Here is an 18,958-nt window from a genome sequence, read left to right as displayed (position 1 = left end):
AGGACTGGTCATTGACTTGCTTGCCAACTAGTATAAAATATTTTATAAACAAATTGGACCTAAAAAAGAATCAACAACTAAAGCTGCCCTAAAAGGAATGAAGAGCCTTTGGGGTTGATAGGTTGCTTCATGACTGGCAGTACAATAGCAAAATTGTTCCAAAAGGAGTTCTTTCTATTTACCTGTATAACTTATTAAATAATACTTGAAATCCTTTCCAATTCCAAGACCTTGTGAAAGAAACAGCTTCACTTAGACTTATAGTATTAGAAATTAACAATCTAATTTTAAAGGAATATATAATCACAGAACTTAAAAGTTGGGGGGGGGGATTTCAATATCCTTCTTGTCTCATCCAAGCCCAAAATGCATTCTTCCTACTCTATAGTTAGAAATTGGTCACCCATTCAATATTACCTGCCATGAATGAAGTGCTAAATCATCTTCATCCACCATTGATTTTTTCTCTGATTTCCTCATCAACATTTCATGGAGAGCCCAAGCCACTGCATAGACAGTGTTGTAGATGGTGTAACTCAAGCCAGACATGGCCATATCAAAAGAGCACAGAGGCAAAATATCCAAGGAAGCATTTGGTGAACATATCTCTTGCTCTGGATTTTCTGGTGCATCTGGGCACCTAAAAGCTGAGAGCCAAAATCCCCTAAGTAAAATATCATCTGGGTATTTAGAAGGTGTAACTACCTTGAGAAAAGTCTTGAACCCAGGAATTTCACTTGTCAAGTATGAAAATGTGAGAGCCCCATGGAAAGAATTACCTTCACTATAGAGGGGTCTCATGCTAATATCCCAGTGGGATGTGGCAATCCACACCTTTTCTATTGGTAGAAGAGGTACTTGGGAATATCTCAGAATCATTAATGAATCTGTGTCACCATGAATAACAATCACTTTGGCTGATGATGTTATGATCCTGGGCATGAATTTGTCATGTGATTCCATGTATCTTCTTTCACTGACCGGGATCTTCTCTGTGAATGACACACAAACATCATTCTTTGCCATTTGTCTTCTGATTTCCGAGAGGAATTTTTCACCTCTCATATCATCAGAGGCAATCAGACCTACCCAGTTCCATTTAAAATATACCATTAAGCAAACAACACCTTGTTGAAGAGAAGAGTCTTTGGGAGCCATCTGATATAGGAAAGGAAACTGGATCTTGTCGTTAAGAATGGAATCAAATGGACCAAAACTGATCTGAATGAGAAAGAAACATTGATCTGTTTGAACTTTGGCAATGGTGAGAAAGGGTCAGGAGGTGGTGTTCTGAATAAAGGGCCAGGTCTGGAGTCAGGAAGAATCATTTTCCTGAGTTCAAATCTAGCCTCAGACATTTATTAGTTGTGCGATTCTGGGGAAGTCATTTAACCTTGTTTTCTCCATTTCCTCAGTTATAAAGTGGCCTGAAAAAGAAAATGACAAACCAAATTGTCTTTGCCAAGATGATTCTAAATTGATTCAGGAATAAAAATGACTGAAAAACACTAAATAAAAAATGGCGTGAGAAATTAAAACAAAATATAAATTCATAGCTCATAAATTATCTTGATATAAAAATTACATTTATTTCACTTTACAATTTATCATGCATGCATTTTATTAAATATTTTTGATAAATTTCCATTTTTTTACATCATGGCTTCTCTTGAAACTTAGATTTTATTTTATATAATATTGGGCTAAGACTTCTCAATGTTTTTTACTGGCAATTAAGATAACTTTGATCAACACGCTCATGAATTCCTTATATATAATTATTACTGCAATTGATATTTTCATATACCATTGTTTATTCAAATTCAAATTATTTTAGGGGTATATGTATGTATTTTTCTTTTCAAAACAAATACAATTTTTATAGATGCAATATTTCCTCCTTAAAATAAAATTTACTCCACACTATATATTACAGACTTTTTACAGATCATATTTGAGGGTTTTGACATCACTTACCTTAGTAAAAGTTGTTCTTTTGAAAAGAAAAAAACACAAACATCCTAAAAACTATATTTCTTCTACATCACATTTTTATACAGATTATATCTGAATGAATGGCATAGACAATGTTTAAAAAATAAAATCTGAGAAATTTTATTAAATTTTTAAATATAAATCTTTTATGAAACCATTTAAACATGGCTCTGACTCCATCTTAACAGTGAGGTGAGTGAATAATTTCATTGACTTAGAAGTGTGTATTTTCTATTTAGTATGTTGTGGATACTGCCATAATATATACTTCAGGATTCATTTCAACATCAAAAGTATTAATACTGGGGGACAACTGGGTGGCTCACTGGATTGAGAGCCAGACCCAGAGATGGGAGGTTCTGGGTTCAAATCTGGCCTCAGACACGTCCTAGCTGTGTCACCCTGTACAAGTCACTTAAACCCCATTGCCTAGCCATTACCACTCTTCTGCCATGGAATCAATTGATTCCAAGATGGAAGGTAAGAGTTTTTTTCAAAGTATTAATACTGTCCAAAAATGAAATGTCTATTTTGAGTGTGTCCTTTCCTTGAAGCAATATTGATTCTTTGTATTCACAAATAACCTTTCCATATGTGCATTATCAGATTAATGCTCCATTATAGAATAATCCAGGAATCAGATAAGATCATTAGCACAGAGAGTTAGGATTCTGGAATTTCTTATTTGAAAAATAAACCCAATATTTACTATTCTCCATTCTTCTAATATTTCTTCCATTTTCCATTATCATTAAGTCAGTGTAATTTATTTAATCAATTTCAAACATTATTCATTGGATACAAAAATCATTTTCTTTTCCTCCCTCCACTCCTGCCACCCCTCCCATAGCCAACATGCAATTCCACTGGGTATCACATGTGTCCTTGATCCGAACCCATTTCCATGTTATTGGTATTTGCACTAGGATGTTCATTTAGAGTCTACATCCCCAAGCATATCTCCTCGGCCCCTGTTATCAAGCAGTTGCCTTTCCTCGGTGTTTTTACTCCCACAGTTTGTCCTCTGCTTGTGGATATTATTTTTTTCTCTTAGATCCCTGCATATTGTTCAGGGTCATTGCATCAACACTAATAGAAAACTTCATTACGTTCAATTGTACCACAGTGTATCAGTCTCTGTGTACATTGTTTTCCTGGTTCTGCTCCTTTCACTCTGCATCACTTCCTGGACATTGTTCCAGTCCCCATGGAATTTCTCCACTTTATTATTCCTTTGAGCACAATAGTATTCCATCACCAACATATACCACAACTTGTTCAGCCATTCCCCAACTGAAGGGCATCCCCTCATTTTCCAGTTTTTTGCCACCACAAAGATCACAGCTATGAATATTCTTGTACAAGTCTTTTTCCCTATTATCTCTTTGGGGTACAAACCCAGCAGTGCTGTAGCTGAGTCATAAGGTAGGCAGTCTTTTAGCACCCTTTGGGCATGGTTCCAAATTACCCTCCAGAATGGTTGGATCAATTCACAACTCCACCAGCAATGGATTAATGTCTTGACTTTGCCACATCCCTTCCAGCATTCATTACTTTCCATAGCTGTCATGTTTGCCAAACTGCTAGGTGTGAGGTGATACCTCAGATTGTTTTGATTTACATCTCTCTGGTTATCAGAGATTTAGAACACTTTTTCATGTGCTTATTAATAGTTTTGATTTCTTTAACTGAAAACTGCCTATTCATGTCCTTTGCCCATTTATCAATTGAAGAATGGCTTGATTTTTTTCTACAACTGATTTAGATCTTTGTAAATATCAGTAATTAAACCTTTGCCAGAGGTTTTTTATGAAGATTGTTTCCCAATTTGTTGCTTCCCTTCTGATTTTAGTTACATTTGGTTTTTTTGTACAAAAACTTTTTAATTTGATGTAGTCAAAATTATTTATTTTACATTTTGTGACTCTTTCTAAGTCTTGCTTGGTTTTAAAATCTTTCCCTTCCCAAAGGTCTGACATGTATACTATTCTGTGTTCATATAATTTACTTATAGTTTCCTTCTTTACATTCAAGTCGTTCACCCATTCTGAGTTTATCTTGGTGAAGGGTGTGAGGTGTTGATCCAAACCTAATTTCTCACACACTGTCTTCCAATTTTCCCAGCAGCTTTTATCAAAGAGTGGATTTTTATCCCAAAATCTTGTGTCTTTGGGTTTGTCATAGACTGTCTAGCTAAGGTAACTTACCCCAAGTCTATTCCACTGATCCTCCTTTCTGTCTCTTAGACAGTACCAAACTGTTTTGATGACCACTGCTTTATAATATAGTTTGAGATCTAGGATTGCAAGGCCACCTTCCTTTGTATTTTTTTTTCATTATTTCCCTGGATATCCTTGATATTTTGTTCTTCCAAATGAACTTTGTTATGGTTTTTTCTAATTCAGTAAAAAAGTTTTTTGGAAGTTCAATGGGTATGGCACTAAATAGATAAGTTTGGGTAGGATAGGTAGGATTATTATATTAGCTCGTCCTACCCATGAGCAGTTAATATTTTTCCAATTGCTCAAAACTAGTTTTAGTTGTGTAGAAAGTGTTTTGTAGTTGTGTTCATATGGTTCCTGTGTTTGTCTCAGCAGATAGATTCCTAAGTATTTTATATTGTCTAAGGTGATTTTGAATGGAACTTCTCTAATTCCTGCTGCTGAGATGTGTTGGAGATATATAGAAATGCTGATGACTTATGTGGGTTTATTTTGTATTCTGCAACTTTGATAAACTTGTTAATTATTTCCACTAGCTTTTTAGTTCATTCTCTAGGATTCTTTAAGTAGACCATCATGTCATCTGCAAGGAGTGAGTTTGGTCTCCTCATTGCCAATTTTAATAACCTCAATTTCTTTTTCTTCTCTAATTGCTACAGCTAATGTTTCTAGTATACTGTTGAATAATAGCAGTGATAATGAGCATCCTTGTTTCACTCCTGATCTTATTGGGAATGCATCTAGTTTATCCCCATTGCAGATGATGTTGGCTGATGGTTTTAGATAGATACTGTTTATTATTTTTAGGAAAGACCCTTCTATTCCTATACTTTCTAGTGTTTCCAGTAGGAATGGGTGTTGTATTTTGTCAATGGCTTTTTCTGAATCTATTGAGATAATCATGTGATTTTTGTTGGTTTGCTTGCTTGATATGGTCAATTATGTGGATGGTTTTCCTGATATTGAACCATCCTTGCATTCCCAGTATAAATACCATCTGATCATAGTGAATAACCCCCATGATGACTTGCTGGAGTCTTTTTGCTAGTATCCTGTTTAAGATTTTTGCATCTATGTTCATTAAGGAGATTGGTCTGTTGTTTGCTTTTTTGGGATCAGTACCATATTTGTGTTTTAAAATGAATTTGGTAGAACTCCTTGGCTTATTCTGTCAAATAGTTTATTATTGGGATTAGTTGTTCTCTGAATGCTTGATAGAATTCACTTGTGAATCCATCAGGCCCTGGAGATTTTTTCTTGGAGAGTTCTTTGATGGCCTGTTCAATTTCTTTTTCTGTTATGAGATTATTTATGAATTGTATTTCTTCTTCTGTTAATCTGGGCAATTTATATTTTTGTAAATATTCATCCATATCACCTAGATTGCCATATTTATTGCCATATAATTGGGCAAAAAAGTTTTTAATGATTGCCTCAATTTCCTCTTCATTGGAGTTGAGTTCTCCCTTTCATCCCTGATACTGTTAATTTGATTTTCTTCTTTCCTCTTTTTTATTAGATTGACCAATATTTTGTCTATTTTGACCAATATTTTGTCTATTTTGTTTGTTTTGTAAAAATACCAGATTATAGTCTTATTTATTAGTTCAATAGTACTATCACTTTCAATTTTATTAATTTCTCCCTCAATTTTAGGATCTCTAATTTAGTTTTCTTATGGGGGGTTTAATTTGTTGGCTTTCAAGTTTTTTGATTTGCATTTCCAATTCATTGATCTCTGCCCTCCCTAATTTGTTAACATATGAACTCAAGGATATAAATTTTCCACTGAGTACTGCTTTGGCTGCATCCCATAGAGTCTGAAAGGATGTCTCATCATTGTCATTTTCTTCAATGAAATTATTGTTTCTATGATTTGTTCTCTGACTAGTCAATTTTGGAGAATCATATTTAATTTCAAATTAATTTTTGATTTGGTTCTCCATGTGCCCTTACTGATCATTATTCTTCTTGCCTTATGATCTGAAAAGGTTTCATTTATTATTTCTGCTTTTCTGCATTTGAATGCCATGTTTCTGTGACCTAGTGTATGATCTATTTTTGTGAATGTGCCATGTGGTACTGAGAAGGTGTATTTCTTTTTGTCCCTATTTATTTTTCTCCATGTATCTACTAACTCTAAGTTTTCTAAGATTTCATTCAGATATTTTACCTCTTTCTCATTTATTTTTTTATTTGATTTATCCAAATTTGATAGTAGTAGGTTCAGGTCTCCCACTAGTATAGTTTTACTATCTATTTCCTCCTTCAATTCTATTAGTTTCTCCATTAGAAATTTGGGTGCTATACCATTTGGTGCATACATGTAGATTAGTGATATTTCCTCATTATCTATACTCCATTTTATCAGGATGTATTTACCATCCCTATCCCTTTTAATCAGGTCTATTTTTACTTTGGCTTTGTCAGATATCATGATTGCAACTCCTGCCTTTTTCCTATCAGTTGAGGCCCAATAGGTCTTGCTCTGTACTTAATTCTGACCTTGTGAGTATCTACTCGCCTCATTTGTGTTTCTTGTAGACAACATATGGTAGGATTCTGGATTCTAATCCACTTTCCTATTCATCTACGTTTTATGGGTGAGTTCATCCCATTCACGTTCAAAGTCATGATTGTCACTATTGAATTCCCTAGCATTTTGATATCCTCTCCTAGTTCTGACCTTTCTTATTTTTCTAGGTCCTTTTAAACCAGTGGTTTCCTTTTAGTCAATCCCCCTATCCCACTCCCTTGATATGCTTCCCTTTCTGGCCCCTCCCTTTTAGTTCCCTTCTTGTTTTCTTTTAGGGTCTGTTAGGTTCCCTCCCCCTCTCCTTCCCTCCCTTTTTTTTACTCACTCCCCCTACCCCCTTAGTTTTCCCTTCTCACTTATCCTGTAGGGAAGATAGACTTCAAGATCCCAATGGATCTAGATGCTCTTCCCTCTCAGAATTTATTTCGCTGAGAGTAATATTCAAGTATTACCTATTAGCACTCTCTTCCTCTCCCTCTTATGAGAGTATTCTTCCCCTCTCCTTCCCATGTGTATCTTTGTGTGACAAAGATTATCCTATTTATTTTATTTCTTCAAGTATTTCTTAGTACCATCATAGATTCCCCCCACTCCTTTTTTTGCATATCATATCATAGCCTTTAATGCCCCAATCTTTTCCTATGAATGATTCTTCTATTTAGTATAATAATGAAAACATTTTTGAGAGTTACAATTAACATTTCCCTATATACTAATATATATAATTTGATCTAATTATAGCCCTTAAAGAAGAGACTTTGAATAAAAAAAAACATTTTCTCCTTGTCCCTCTCTTTCATATTTACCTTTTTGTGTTTCTCTTGATCTTTGTGTTTGGATATCAAACTTTCCACTTAGTTCTGGTCTTTTCCTTACAAATAGTTGGAAATCTTCTATTTTCTTGAATGCCCATACTTTCCCCTGGAAGTATATTGTCAGTTTTGATGGATAGGTGATTCTTGGTTGAAGACCCAATTCTCTTGCCTTTCTGGATATCATGTTCCAGACCTTGAGGTCCTTTAGTGTGGAAGATGCCCAGTCTTGTGTGATCCTGATTGGTGCTCCTTTGTATCTGAATTGTTTCTTTTTGGCTTCTTGTAGGATTTTCTCCTTAGCTTGAAAGCTCTGGAATTTGCAATTACATTTCTGAGAGTTGTTTTTTGGAGGTTTAGTGTAGAGGGTGTTCTATGAACTCTTTCAATGTCTATTTTTCCCCCTTGTTCAAGAACTTAAGGGCAGTTTTCTTGGATAATCTTTTGTAGTATGGTGTCAAGGTTTCTATTTATTTCTGGCTTTTCAGGTAGACCAATGATTCTCAAATTGTCTCTCCTTCCTCTGTTTTCCTGATCTGTCACCTTGTCAGTGAGATATTTTATGTTTTCTTCAATTTTTTCAGTCTTTTTACTTTGCTTTATTAATTCTTGCTGTTTTGCAAGATCATTGGTTTCCAGTTGCTCAATTCTGGTCCTTAAGGCTTGGTTTTCTGTTATAATCTTTTGGTTTTCTGCTTTAATCTTTTGGTATTCAGCTATAGTTTCATCATTTTTTTTAACCATTTCCCACTTCTCTTTCCAGAAGGCTTCCATATTTTTGATAAGCTCCAATTGAGATTCTTCCAGAGCTTGTGGACAATTTCCATTTGTTTGTTTGTTTGTTTGTTTTTTGGTTTTGCCTTTGTTTGAGTTTCGTCCAGTATTTCCTCTGTTTTTCCTTTGTAAAAATTCTCTATGGTCACAGCCTTCTTTTGGGTTTTTTTTTTTTTAAGGATTTTGAGGCTCTTATGCACAATTAGCCATTTTCCTGGATGTTTTCCCCTCCCTCTTTGGTCAGAAATCTGAGTCAGCTGGGCAGGTTCTTTGTGTATGGAGTTAAGGAGCAAGGATTTTGCCTGAGGCAAGCTCTCTAATCTCCACAGTCCTTTGCAGCTCTTCTCAGTGCTACCTTCCCAGGGGCACTCAAGGTCTGTGCTCTCCTGCCCACCTGGGTTTCAGGTCTAGCTGCTTTCACAGGTAGTTCTCTGACAGTCTTTGTCAGCTCCCAAAGACCTAGACATGCCCCTTGCTCGCTCGATAAGTACTCTTCAATCACTCCCTGGTTCTGGCGGGTGCACTGGCTCCGGGCACCTAAGGTCTGCACTCTCTTGTGTGCTGGAATTTCCCGCCTAGCTGCTTTCAAGGGTGGGTCCCCTTCTATCCTAGTCAGCTCCCAAGGACCCAGAGGTGTCCCTTGCTCACTCCAGGGGTGCCCTTTGTTCAATCATCTAGCCAGCTAACTTTGGCTCTGGCTCTGTAGGTGGGGGGTGGGGGTGGATCAGCTCCTATTTGTGAGGAAGCCCTTTCACCCTCTTATAGACTGGAAAAGCCCCAATCCCACGCACCTTCAATGCTGCGCCCTACTGTACAGCTCCTCCACTCCTCTGAAAATGATTCTTAAGGTCTTTTGGGGTAGTCCTTGTCGGTGTGTGCTGGGGAGAGGGAATGACCCACATCTAGACTGCTGCCATGCTTACCCGGAAGTCCCTCCAGTATCATTAAGGAAAGAATAAGGCTTTTAAATGTTTAGAAATAGCAATGAATGGCTAATTAAAAATGATATGTATACAAATACTGTAATTGTGATGTTTCAAATGCTCACTCATAGATTTTTATTATGAGGTGATATGCATGCACTAAATATGATGACAACTAGTTTAGAAGAAAATAAGTAGTAGTACTAAACCTGAAATTAATTTTAAAAGTTAAATATTTTTAAGTAAGATGTGCTCTTAGAAGTTTATATGTGAGATAATTCATATTGTTATAAGGTTTGCTGTTATCATTGATTTCTTTTCTAATATTTTTTCATTGAATCCAATCAGTAGTTATTATCTCTCTCCTCTTGTCCTTACCATATTTTCATAACTCTTTTTCATCATTTCCCTACCCCTGGCATTTATTTTTCCTGGATCCACACTGGCCCCTGCCAGAAAAACCAGAAAATTTGGAATGTGTCCAACTTTAATATAAAAATAAAAGGCTAGAAAAAGGCTAGGAAAATGAGCAAACATAAAAACCCCTAACACTAGAAAATTATTTTGGAGACAGGGAAGAGCAAAACAAACTATTAAGAAGAAAATTATATCAAAGCCCCTAAAAGCAAAACCTCAAAGAAAAATGGGAATTACAAGAACTCCAAAAGGATTTTAAAAATAAATTAATGAAGTGGAGGGGAAATGGGGAGAAGAACTGAAAGTCAAAAAAAGCATCACCAACTTGATGAAGTAGGCACAAAAATACAGAAGAAAATAACATGTTAAGAGATTCAGTCTAAAGGTCAAAGAAGAATAAGAATCTACTGAGGAGATAAATTTCTTAAAGAATAGAACTGACCCAATTGATGGGGGAAAGGAACAAAAACTCACTGAATAAAATAATTCCTTAAAAACTAGACTAGGTAAACTCAAATCTAATGACACTGTGAGTAGAGAAATAAAAAGTAATAAAATCAAAAGGATTTTTAAAATAAAAGAAAATGTGAAATATCTTACTGCAAAAACCACTCACCTGTAAAATAGATCCAGAAGTAATAATAGTTTAAGAATTATTGGACTACCTGAAAGCTATGATCAAAAAAGAGCCTAGACACAAAATTATAAAAGTTTATTTTTTTTAATCCCCTGATATTCTTGAATAAGAGAGTAAAATTGGAAATGATAGAATACTCTGATCACTTTGTGAAGGAGATCCCAAGATGATATATCCCAAGAATATTATAGCAAAGTGCCAGATCTCTCAGAAAAAGGAGAAAATACTGTGAACAAACAGAAAGAAATAATCCAAATATCCTGAAGCCACAGCCAGGACTATACAGAACAGGTAGTAGATAGATAGATAGATAGATAGATAGATAGATAGATAGATAGATAGATAGATAGATTCTACCATAAAGGACTGGAGAGCTTAGAATATGACATTCTGGAAGGCAAAGAAGTAGGGTTACAATTGAGAATCCTTACCTATGAGAATTGAATATCAGGTTTCATGAGAAAATTATGACTTAATGAAAGAGAGGGCTTTCAGATATCTCTGATGAAAATACCAGAGCTGAATAGAAAATATGATGTTAAAATATGTGACTCAAGGGAAACTTAACAAAAGTAAACAGAAAAGAGAAAAATTAAGGAATTCAATAGAGTTAAGCTGCTTGTATCCTTATATGAGAAAATGATATTTGTGACACAAGAATATTATCAATATTAAGGTAGTTAGAAGCAATACAAACAGAAGGCAAGGGAATAAGTTGACTAAGATGATATAATATTTAAAAAAAACAAGGAGTGAAAAAGAGGATTGCAATGATAGAAAATGGAAGGGAGGGTTAGAATGGGCTAAATAATCTCACATGAAGAAGCAAAAAAGAGAGGAACATGGTGGTGGTGTTGGGCAATGCTTAAAACTTACTCTTACTTGAATTAGTTCAAAAAGGGAATAACATTCACACTTAGTTGTTTATTCTATAGGGAAATAGGAAGAGAATAAGAAAAGGAGGGAGGGCTGATAAAAAAGAGTGTCTTTTGGGGAGGTGGTGGTTAGAAGCAAAACACATGTGATAAAGGAAAAATTGAAAGGAGAGAGAAAAATAAGAATAAATAGGGAAACAATGGAGGGGAAGACAGTAATCACAACTGTAAATATGAATTATATTGTCACCCATAAAATGGAAGCAGATAGCAGAATGCATTAAAAACTGGAGTCATACAATATGTTATGTATGAGTAACAGACTAGAAACAGGGAGACACCCATGGATTAAAGGTAAGGACCTGGAGTAGAACCTATTATGCTTCATCTAAAAGAAAAAAAGAAAAGCAGGAGTAACATTTGTGATTCCAGACAAAGATAAAGCAAAAATTGATGTAATTAAAATAGATAAGGAAAGAAATTGTATATTGCCAAAAGGTATTATAGAGAATTAAAATAATATCAGGACTAAATGTGTATGCATCAAATTGTATGACATCCAAAATTTTAAACATAGTAAATGATTTATCAAAAAATCAACAGTAAAATTATACTAGTGGGTAACTTCAATTTTGTCCTGTCAGAATGAGATACATCTAACAAAAAACTAAACAAGAAAGAAGCTAAAGAGTTGAATAGAATTTAAGAAAAGTTAGAGATGATAATAAATGTCTAGAGAAAATTGAATAAGGATAGAAAGAAATATCTCTTTTTCAGCTGCATATGGCAACTACTCCCAAATTAAATATGTATTAGGGCATAAAAACTTCACAAAACAATGAAGAAAAGCAGGAATATTAAGAGCATCATTTTCATATCATAACAGAATAAAAATTTACATTTAATAAATGATAATGCAAAGAAAATGTAAATTATTGGAAACTAAATAATCTAATTCTAAAAATAAGTGGGTCAATAGGAACAATCAAAATTTCACTGAAAGGAATGACAAAAACTAGACAACACCCCAATATTTATGGGCTATAGTCAAAGCAGTGTTCAGAGGAAATTTTCTATTTCTAAACACACATGAATAAATAGAAAAAGAATAGATCAATATATTGGCCATGCAACTGAAAAACAAGGAAAAAGAATAAGTTAAAAGTCATCAACTAAAGATCAAATTTGAAATTTTGAAAAATAAGTTTTAATTAATTAACATATACTAATATAATATGTTAATATAAAATTAATTAATAAAATGGGAAGTAAGAAAATCATTTAACTAACAAATAAAAGTAAAGGCTGGTTTCATTAAAAAAACGCAAATTGGATAACCATTGGTTAATTTGATTCAAAAAAGAAAGAAGAAAATCAAATTACCATTATGAAAAATAAAAAGGTAAATTCACCATGAATGAAGAAGAAATTAAATTATTAGAATTTATTTTACTCAACAATATATCAATACATCTGATAATCTAAGTGAAATAAATGAATACTTGCAAAAATATAAACTGCCCAGATTAACAGAAGAAGAAATAGAATACTTAAACAACCCCATGTCAGAAAGATGAATTTTAAAAACCTATAATGAGTTTCATAGGGAAAAAATTCCCAGGGCCAGATAAATTCACAAAAGAATTCTACCAAACATTTTAAGAATAATTAATCCTGATATTACATGGAATATTTGGAAAAATAGGCAAAAAAGTAGTGCTAACAAATTCATTTTATGATGCAAATATGTTGCTGATAACTAAACTCAGAAGAGTAAAAGCATAGAAAGGAAACTACTGAATAATTTCCTTAATAAATATTAATAGAAATTTTTAAATAAAATATTAGCAAGTTTACAGCAATATATCACCAAGAACACACTCGCTATGATCAGGTGACATTTATATTAGTAATGTAAGGCTTGTTAAGTATTAGGTAAACTATCAGTACAATTGATAATAGCAATAAGAAAACCAACAGAAAAATATAGATCATATTAATAGATGAATAAAAGGCTTTAGATAAAACGCAAAACCAATTTTTATTAAAAATCCTACAGAGCACAGGAAAAAATTGGGTTTTCTTAAAACAATCAGTAGAATCCATCTAAAGCCATCAGCAAATATTATTTGTAATGAGTAAAAACTAGAAAATTTCCCAGTAAGATCATGGATGAAGCACAAATGCTTATTATCACCACTATTGTTCGAAATTGTACTAGAAATGCTACCTATACCAATAAGAAAAGACAAAGGAATTAAAGAAATTCAAATAAGCAATGGAGAATAAAACATCACTCTTTACAAAAGATATGACATTATACTTAGAAAATAAACCAATAATTTGTTGAAATTCACAACTTGTAGCAGTTTCAAGATACATAACAAACCCAAAAAATCACCAGTGTTTCTATATATTACCAACAAAGTCTAGTGTCAAGAGATAGAAAGAGAAATTCCATTCAAATAATTGTAGACAATATAAAATACCTTGGACTCTGTTTACCAAGACAAATCCAAGAACTATATGAACAAATTACTAAAAGTTTTTTCATGCAAATAAATTCATATTTAACCAATTAGAATAATATTAATTGTTTATAGGTAGGTCAACTCAATATAATAAAAATGATAATTCTCCCTAACTTTAATTTACTTTTGCAATACCATATTAATCATTAAAAATTAATTTTAAAAGTTAGACAAACTAATACATTTTATCTGCAAGAAGAAAAGGTCAAAAATATAAAAGGAATTGATTTTTTTAATGGGAAGGAATTTGGCTTTGCTCTACTGGTTCTTAAACTCTACTATAAAGTAGTAAACATAAAAACAATCTGGTACTGACTAAGAAATAGAATAATGAATCAATGGAATAGATCAGATACACAATACACAATAGAATATGATCATAGTAATTTAGTGTATAGTAAACCCAAAGTTCCCAGCTTTGGGGACATAATCTCTTTATCTGACAGAAACTGTTGGAGAAACTGAAAACAATAAGGCAAAAACTAGGCATAAACCAACATCTCACAACATATAAGATAAATTTAAAATGCATACATAATTTAGACAAAAGTATAATACCATATGTAATAGAGAAATGAAAATTTAAAAACTGAGGTACCACCTCAGACCTATCAAATTGGCCAATATGAGAGAAAGGGAAAATGACAAAACTTGGGAGAGGATTGGGAAAATTAAGGCACTAAGCCTTGTGTACTGTTGGTAGAGTTTTGTATTGATCTAACCATTCAGGAAAACAATTGGATACTATGTCCAAAGGACTTTTAAATTGTGTATACTCTTTTATCTAGCAATTCCACTGTTAGTTCTATATCCCAAAGAGAACAAAAAATGGAAAAGGACAGATTTGTACAAAAATATTTAAAGCAGTTCTTGTTCTGGTAACATAAAATCAGAAATTGAGTGATGCCAATTTTTAAAATTATTATGATGATTGGGAAAGAACAAATATTATATTAAATAATTGTCTTCTATTTGACAAGATATAAGCTAAGCATTTAGGATACAAAGAAAGGTGTGTGGGGGATCAATCCCTACTACCAAATAATTCACAATCAAAAGGAAATGGACACTTCACAAAGTCCTCAACTGACTCATAATCAGGGACTCCCTTGTCTACTAAGGAAACCATGGTGACTGAGATCATAAAGGATGAAGGAATTCATGGAAAGGGGGTGGGAGAGAGATATGCAGAGATAAAACAAAACTGAGAATTCAGGTGTCCTACTAGTGTCCTACATAAAAGCATGGCCTTATAGAACTGACTGCTCCAAATGACAAAATATTCTTAAAGTGCTTAACACAATGACTAGAGTTTAGGATATTCTTAATATATGCTTATTCTATTCCCTCCCCCAACCCTACTCTTATTTGGAGTTTGGAGAGAGCCATATAACTGAACATTGTGTGGAACAATGAAGAAATGTGGACTAGGGTAAGAAAGTTCTCAAAGGAAAGCAGGCTAGGTTTTTTCCACAGCAAAAAGGAGACTCTTACGGGAGTTAAGAGGTTTACTAATTGTAAAAATTAAAAGATTCAAATGAAAAATAGACTTATTGATCATTCAATGGGAAGTCAAGACATGCATGTTCTAGTCCTTACATTTTTACCAGCAAATTGTATATTTAACTAATCCAGTCTTCAGCAACTTCTGTTTAATGGACATATTTATCTGAGTTCCCTCTCAGATCCTTTAATGGATTGAAAGCTAAACAAATCCAATTTTATTCTTGGCTTACAACCTATGATGCTCTGGGAGCATCTGATGCTCAAGGAGCCTGCATGGTGCAGTGGAGTGGAGTGTTATATGGGGTCAAGAAGACCTTAGGACAAATCTTGTCACAGCAACTTATTAGCTGCATGATAGTGGGCAAGCAACTTGACTTTTCTCAGTGACAGTAAGCTTCTGTATAAAATGAGGCTAATAAAATCACCTGACAGGGGTTAACTTTGAGCATCAAAAGAAATGCATATGTAAAACACATTTAAAATCTTAAAGTACTTTATAAATGATAGTTATTTTTGTTTCCATACTATTTTTTTACTTTTCTTATAAATACATAAAACAGGTCAGGCTCAGTATCACTTACCTGTGGAAATTTGTAGAGGTCAAGTAGGGTCCCCATCTGGACAGAAAGAGCTGAAGTGGTTCCCCCAATAACAGCCATAGATTTTTCCTTCTCCCTACAGCTGTAGTTAGGGGTGAACTGGCCCTGCCCAGAGAGCCACTGCAGGGAGCTCTCCAAGGTTCTCTCATCACTGTGGTAGCTGTTGTAGAGGTGGAATCCCAGGGAAATATTGGGCAACAGACTGGAATCCTTGTTAATCTCTTCTATAGCAAACATTACAGCCAGGGCGTGCTGATAATTTTTGTGCAGCCATCTGCCAAAGTGAGTGGCATATAATGTTAGAAAAGCCTTCAAAAATATATTTTCCAGAAGTGAGAATGCTTTGGAGTTTTGATTGAGTCAAAGGGCTCCAATATTTTGTTTAACTCATTTAATTTGTATTAAAAGTGACCTTGCTCATGTGTCTTGTTCCCATATTTTTCCCTTCTCATAATTCCTGAGATGGTGAGGAGTGGCTTTAATATGTGACTTTGTCTGTCTGAATCACTCAAGCATACCACAAAACAGATACTAAGCATGCAGTATGTGCTAGATGACATCGGACATATGGATGGTCCTTGACCCTCAAAGGGCTGTGGTATAATGAAAGAGAGACTGGATACACCAATAACTTTAATACAACATGATACATGATATGGTACAGGTGACTGGCACTGAGATACAAGAAACCTGACCAGATGGAGGCACCACTGCTCTGAAGAAATAAGGGAAGGGTTAATGGAGGGAGTAAAATGAAATGTGAAGATGATTTTGATAAATGGGTATTTGGGGAAAAGATCATTTCAAGAGTAGGAAAAGATACAAACAGACTTACACAGGGTTGGAAATTAAAGGTATTGACATATGGGCTTCTAGTATCATATTCAGTTCCAGTCTGATATCTTTAGTGAAAAATGAGGACCTGACTAAGCCTTCCCTCCATCCTCACTACATTCCCCTCTTTAACAAGAACTCAGAAGCACATACAAGCAAACTCATGTCAAAGATTGTGACAGTATCAAATCTTTTACCAGGAAACCAATGACAAAAAACAAATTGCCTTCTTATTCTTGACAATGTTTTAAATATATATACAACCTAGAAAGATTTCTCCCACAGCTACTATCTCTCAGATAATTAATCTACCTATTGTAATGGAGTCAGAAGATTTGCAGGACAGAATCCCTTGACCTGGCTACCACAGAGATTTTAGTTCTGTATGGATAGGTCAGTTGCTATGTTTCTGAGAACTTAAGATCTTAGGACCACATTTTCCTTCTTTGCTCATTTTCCATTAAATTAGAGTCAGAGAGGACCAAACTTATCCTCAACAAGAAGCACTATTTTCAAGAGAAAACTCAAAGACTGCACAGAGTTTAAAAGGGCATTTGAAATAGAATAGGATTTTTGTTGAAAGTTTCACCAAAGCAGGGTAAAATCTTTTCCCCTCTAAGCCACATCATCAATTCTGCCTTTTTGGTGAATGATAAAGAAAAGAGAATAAGAAAAGACATGTTAAATCATTAAAAAGATAATCATGATTAAAATGATTTTATAATTTTTCTCTTTAGCTAAAAAAGATCTAAATAAGAGGGGGAAAGTATGAAGCTAAATGAGGGAATCTAGAGTTATTTTATAAGTGACAGAAGGTAAGAGGCTTGTATAAAAACATTTGGCAACTGGAAGGTACAGAAGCCAAGGAACAATTCAGTATATCTCATAGTTAGAGACAAAAAAACGTGGAGAGAACCTATTGCCTCATGCTACATGCCCCCCCCCCATTTTGCTCTTTTTGTACCTCTTCTAATCATCACAGTAAATATGAGCCCACACAAATAGAGACACTTACTGATAAGGCTTACAAGCTTTGTTTGGATGACTTTCAAACAGTTTTGCACCAATAAAACTGTTCACTTCAACTGAGAACAAGGATAAAAAGATCCCAATTACCAGATCCCCATCTTGAGAAACAATGGGGTTAATCTGGTGGAAGCAGGGGAGCTTCTTTGTCTCATGGGCAGACCCTGGAATCTGGAGGAACAGAGATATGAGAAGGAAAAAAAGCAGTTGAGAAATACTTTTCTGAATATGGGACAACATCTCCATTAAAATTACCCAAAACTCCAAGTTAGAGCAAACCAAAGAGCCACTCAGACTAGAGCAAAGTAATTTGCCTTAGTTACAGAGACATAAGGATCTTTCTAGTATCAGAAATGATCTGCCCTTCTGGATGAGCTCAGACTGTTCTGACTGCCACATCAGAGGACATCCAATGGGGCATTAGTTTGGGTCCATGTTCAAAACAAGGACAATAGTGCAAGATAAATGGAAATTTTATAGTTTCACTAGCTTTTGGACTATACTCAGTCTCACAGGACCTTTATTTTTAGAATCTGATATGTACCACTCCTACTACAATCTCGACTGAGTAGTCTTAGTCCATGAAGTACACTAGAGACCAGACTGCCTGGGGCATCTCCAGCTGAGTCTCTGTATCCAAGGGAAAAACATAAGGGCAAAAGTATGTTTTGGACTCCTTTTTTCCTTTCCATCAGAAACTACAATACAAAAGGGCCTTCTTAGGAAATTAATTCCTATGTCCTGGGTTCAGCAAATGGCCTGTCATGACTAAACCTCATGAAAAATTCTCTCATACGTGACAAGGTTTAAAAAAAAACCATTATTAATTATAGTTTCACTGATCACAGTTTTCTCTGGTGAACTACAATTGAGCCCAAGTAATACAGAAGTCTAAAACTCCATTTTAATCTCTTCACTGAAATACATAGACAGAATATGTTCATCACAGATTGTACACATGTTAGCAATTCTGATATGTGTTCTTTATTCAGTGATTCCTGTCTGTTGTCCTTCTATTTTATGCATATGACTTTACTTAGTGGTATTTGCAAGGATAGAAAACTCTCTATTGTCTAAAGAAGACTGAGGGATAATAGATGGTTAAGTAGGTGGGTATAAAGTCAAAGACATTTATATCCTTATACTTAAGAAGTTTACATTAGGATGGAAGAACACAACATATAAAGGGTTGTTGGAAAACAGAGGAGGGCAGGAGATGGTAGGAAGTAATACAGAGGCCTTATTCCTGCCCAAATAAAGGAAACAATTTC

At 34.4% G+C, this 18,958-nt stretch overlaps 1 protein-coding gene across 1 annotated transcript in view; it reads right to left on the bottom strand.

Annotated features, from left to right (window-relative positions):
- VN2R556 (vomeronasal 2 receptor 556) overlaps positions 1-17,852 on the bottom strand; it is a 30,844-nt gene extending 12,992 nt beyond the window's left edge. Inside the window, exons 1-3 of the mRNA NM_001099565.1 lie at positions 17,677-17,852; positions 15,810-16,101; positions 418-1,221 (exon numbers count right to left, since the gene is read on the bottom strand). Coding sequence (NP_001093035.1) covers positions 418-1,221; positions 15,810-16,064 — 1,059 coding nt within the window. The 5' untranslated portion in view covers positions 16,065-16,101; positions 17,677-17,852. The remainder of the gene's footprint in view (positions 1-417; positions 1,222-15,809; positions 16,102-17,676) is intronic.
- Positions 17,853-18,958: the final 1,106 nt, after the last annotated feature.

Source organism: Monodelphis domestica, chromosome 3 (genome assembly GCF_027887165.1).
Source record: "Monodelphis domestica isolate mMonDom1 chromosome 3, mMonDom1.pri, whole genome shotgun sequence".
In the NCBI taxonomy this organism is placed as follows: domain Eukaryota; kingdom Metazoa; phylum Chordata; class Mammalia; order Didelphimorphia; family Didelphidae; genus Monodelphis; species Monodelphis domestica.
This window is presented reverse-complemented; position numbering and strand designations above follow the sequence as displayed.